This window comes from Schistocerca serialis, chromosome 1, assembly GCF_023864345.2.
Source record: "Schistocerca serialis cubense isolate TAMUIC-IGC-003099 chromosome 1, iqSchSeri2.2, whole genome shotgun sequence".
Taxonomy (NCBI): domain Eukaryota; kingdom Metazoa; phylum Arthropoda; class Insecta; order Orthoptera; family Acrididae; genus Schistocerca; species Schistocerca serialis.
The window spans coordinates 556,557,262-556,561,691 of NC_064638.1; the positions used below are offsets into that span (position 1 = coordinate 556,557,262).

The following is a 4,430-nucleotide window of genomic DNA, read 5'->3' on the forward strand; positions in this document are numbered from 1 at the left end:
TTACAGTATACTTGTAGTTACATTTAACAAATTTTCTCTGTATTATTTACCTTCATTTTCTCGCCTATTACTTTGTTGCACAGATTTTTCAGTTTATTCAGGTTATCCAACTGATGACGCACTGAAAAAAATGGGGAAAATGTTTGTTAACAAAATCAGGCACTCTTAAGGACACGGAAATAGGGAGTACTTTGCAGTTTCAATGCTATACAAAATGACTGCTCTTTACCACCAACTAAACACGAGTATGTATTGGGGCAATGTTTCTCGCCAAGAAGCGAGACCAGCGTGTTACGGAACATTATTGATACACGGCCGTTTTGGCTATTTAACACATGGTCATACAGTGACGGCAACCACATTGATTTCAACGACAGTTACGGTGACTGCACTAGCAACATATTTCTTACTGTTCTACAGTCTTAAACATATCGCACTTACACTGTCTCCATTCTGTATCTTTCTTTACAACTTCATCAACAAGCCCGACGTCTTTAAATCTGTTCGCTTGATTTTTTCTAATTTTCTCGATATCACCGCCTTTTTCAGGCCTGAAGAGATCTAAATCTAACACCATTATTCGTATTTAATAAATTACTGTGAAATAAATAACCTAGGCAGATCCGTCAACAATCACAAAAATTACGTCAACTGACACGAAAACACCATGCGGCAAGTTAGTCAACATAGATTCAAGCCACGCAGCTGGCAGCTCCAAGCACCGGCGTGCTCAAAGATAACACACGACGTGGTTCTTATAGAAATCAGAAATCACTGGCTGCAGGGAATTTGGTTTCCTACTTTTGTTTTTGGACCAAATGACAGCATTATAGTATATCGATTTCAAATAATTGTGAAGTTGTCAGTTGTATTCAATAACAGCAGGAAAATTATAAGCTATATAGGCGTGGTGGCTAATAGGTGTGCAGACGCAGAGGGAGAGGGGGCGTAATTTTTGTGGTGCTTGGCGGACCTATTTCGGATATTTATTTCACAATAATTCATGAAATACTAAAATATGGTTTGAGAATTAACCAGGAGAGGTATGTGGTTTCTCCTCCTCCTCTATTCCTATCTTTACCCCAGCTAGCGACTGTAAATGCACGCCTATGTCAGAACGCTATTTCTACAGTATTATTTCGTACGAGTAGCATCATAAAGAAATTACTTCTACCGAACAGACGTGTCTATCGCTAACATTAATTATGTAACAGCAATGCACTTGGTTCACGCAACAGCCGCATACACAGCTCACTCATGTTCAACAATAGATTTATTGCTACTACTTCGCTACCGTATTGCAGGATCTCAAAGGTTGACAAGCGGGTGCTGAAGCAAACACGCTATTTGACCGGAGTTCACCCAGTTTTACCAGTTGACCGGAGCGGGACTAACAAGGGAACATAAATAAACGATCTTCATGAAACTTGATGGGAATGTAGAGGGGTCAAAATAATGCAATACGCTTTATTTCGTTTTTACCCAGTTTCACTTTTAAGGACTAAAACATACCCTGAAAGATAATTTGGAGTATTATATTTAGAGAAAATATCTTCAAAATCATAATACATAAAAAACATGTTTCATATGAAAATTGAAATGTAATTAACATTCTTGATAACAGTATAATCAACTTTTGCAATAATTTGAAATTTTGCAGAAAACAACATCATTAATTAATTTTGAAAAATAAAAACATTTGTTATAAGATAAATTAAAGTAGTTTTCACACCACATTCATCCATGTGTATTAAAGCTCATTTTTGAAATATGATTTTCGGAAAGTAATCTGCACACAATGCACTGTCGGAGTATTTTCTACACACCCGACTGAAACACCTAAATGTTCATTGTTATTCCAATTATTTATTTTACTTATTTTTGTTTTTTGTTTTAAATTGTTATTTTTATATTACACATTAACGTTTTTATTTTCTTCAGTTTACCATTTCATATATGCTACTTTTGTTAGTTAAAATAATGAGTCACTTATTATTATGATACAAAATCAATATAACAATGCAATATATAAAGAAATACTTAAAACATGATGTTTTTTACGCCATGCACATAAACTAAACGAAATTTCTTCACATAATACACACGACAGAAAATACAGTGTAAAACAGAATTCAACAGGAATCTTAAATTCCAGTGGGTAATCCTCTGAATATTCTGATTTCTACAAGGCATATTTCAGTGAACTGCAAAACCTTGGTGAAGAGAAATGATTATGTACTAGTGACAGCAGCTTGACTATATTGTTTATCAAGTGGATATTGATATCTCAGTCATTCATCAGAACTAGAGCAGAAAACCTTTTCACAAAGTTCTTCCAACCTCGAAGGACATATATGACCCTTTGGCTGTACCTGTGCTATTGATCCTTTTGGGGTCAATCACCACATGATATATAAAAAATATGAGTAAGTTCCTTGACCCCAGGTATGATGCTCAAAATATCAAAATGGTTTTTCCACACTGAGCATCCCCCCCCCCCAACTTTGTAGTTTAAAAAATTATTAATGGAGAGTCTTTAAGCGCCAAATGTTTTTGTCATAGATTAGAAGTCCTGTAAACCAACATCTGATCAGGTCAAAAGATTTTTGAAAGAATTTTTCTTTCACACTCCGGTAGAAAAATCTATATTATTGTTAGATGGTTGTGGTGGTCAGGGTTAAAGAACCATTTTGAGTATCATATCTGAGGACAAGGAATTATGTCACATGGTGACTCCAAAGGACTCACTGGGACAGGTACATTCGTTGGCTGTATAAGTTCTTCGAGGTTGGTAGGTCTTTGTGAGAAGAATTTCTGGTCTTGTTCTGCTGGATGATTATGATGACAATCCCCACTTGATAAATAATATAACCAAGCTGCAATAACTAGTAAATTGTCAGTTCTCTTCACTCATGTTCTGCAGTATACTGAATTGTAAAAATAAGTATATTTAGAGGCTCACATGCTGCAGTTTGAGAATCCTACTAAATTCTATTTAATATTGTGCTATTTGTCATGAGTATCATGTGAAGACATTTCGTTCATTCTATATGCATAATGTTGAAAACGTCATGTCTTAAGCATTTCTTTAGCGATTATCATTATGTATTGATTTTGTATCATGACAATGAGTTACTCATTATTTTCAACACATTGGTGAAACAGTAAACTAAAACACAAAATAAAAAGGTTAGTGCAAAGTAACAATTTAAAAAATAAAAGAAAAATAAGTAAAATAAATAATTAGAATGATAATGAATGTTTCAATCTTTTAATTCAGTGTGTTGAAAATACTCCAACAGCATACTGTGTCCAGCTTATTTGTCAAAAATGGTATTTCAGAAATCAGCTTTATTAGACATGGATTTACATGGCGTGAAAGCTTCTTTAATTTAAGCTGTAACAAAAATTTTCTTTTCTCAAAATTTATTGATGATGCAATGGTATTTTCTAAAATTTGAAATTACTACAAAATTTGATTACACAGTTTTCTAGAACATTAAATACATTTCAGTTGTTACATGAAACGTTTTTATATGTCGAAGTTTCACAGATGTTCCTTCTAAATATAATATACCAAATTATCTTTTGGGTTGTGTTTTACTTCTCAAAAGTGAAATTAGACAAAAACGAAAAAATACATATTGCATTACTTTCACCACATTATATATATATATGTCAAGTTTCATCCAGAAGGTTTACTTACAGATTAAATGATCATTTGTAAGTTAAACTGTTTACAATCATTTGACAGAGTAATAAGCAAATGGAAAGTGATCTCACATAACTAATTTCCAAAGTTCCATACCCATTAAGTCACAAATACGAGTATAGAGAAATGAAACAAGCTGAATATTTTTGACCCTGAGCCGTTTCCTAAAATGAAATACTGATTTATGAACAGAGGTTTTCCACAGCATCATTCACCTCAGTAAAAAGACAGCAGTTTCTGATTGACACTCTTTTCTCATGATCATTTTCTTATGATGGAAAAACTTACGGGGGTACAGTGTTTACTTTTAATTTATATTTCTTTATTTTAGAAATATGAACATTAAATTTGTTTTTATGTTCTTCCATATTAATATTTCGATTAGTGATGGGCTCATAATAGAAAGGTAGATTGCATCAAAAGTGCTCTGTCAATGATGGGGTTGGTATCGATGTGAAAGTTCTTTAATAAAGGAAAAGGTGAATGAAAAGGCATAGTGCATTTGTACATAGTACTCAAAAGTTGACATATGGCTCTTCTCATGCCAATGCCTCATGAAACTGCAGACAAGCCAAACTAGAAATTGCACCGATGCTGCACCTGCTTCTGCACGAGATCTAATTTGACAGTGGTTACAGTATCCTGTGTACACTGAAAGGTATTTATTTCGAGTTTCAAATGTGCACAATGGGTTGTCAGTGGAGAGTAACAAATAGTG

At 33.7% G+C, this 4,430-nt stretch overlaps 1 protein-coding gene across 2 annotated transcripts in view; it reads right to left on the reverse strand.

The window, feature by feature from the left end:
• The window catches only part of LOC126475420 (serine--tRNA ligase, cytoplasmic), an 80,148-nt gene extending 79,428 nt beyond the window's left edge, over positions 1-720 (reverse strand). The window contains exons 1-2 of one of the 2 annotated variants that reach the window (XM_050103268.1): positions 442-720; positions 51-121 (exon numbers count right to left, since the gene is read on the reverse strand). In XM_050103268.1, the coding sequence (XP_049959225.1) occupies positions 51-121; positions 442-577 (207 nt within the window). In that variant the 5' untranslated portion in view covers positions 578-720. The remainder of the gene's footprint in view (positions 1-50; positions 122-441) is intronic. The other variant, XM_050103277.1, reaches the window with a different exon arrangement.
• Between the last annotated feature and the right edge of the window lie 3,710 nt (positions 721-4,430).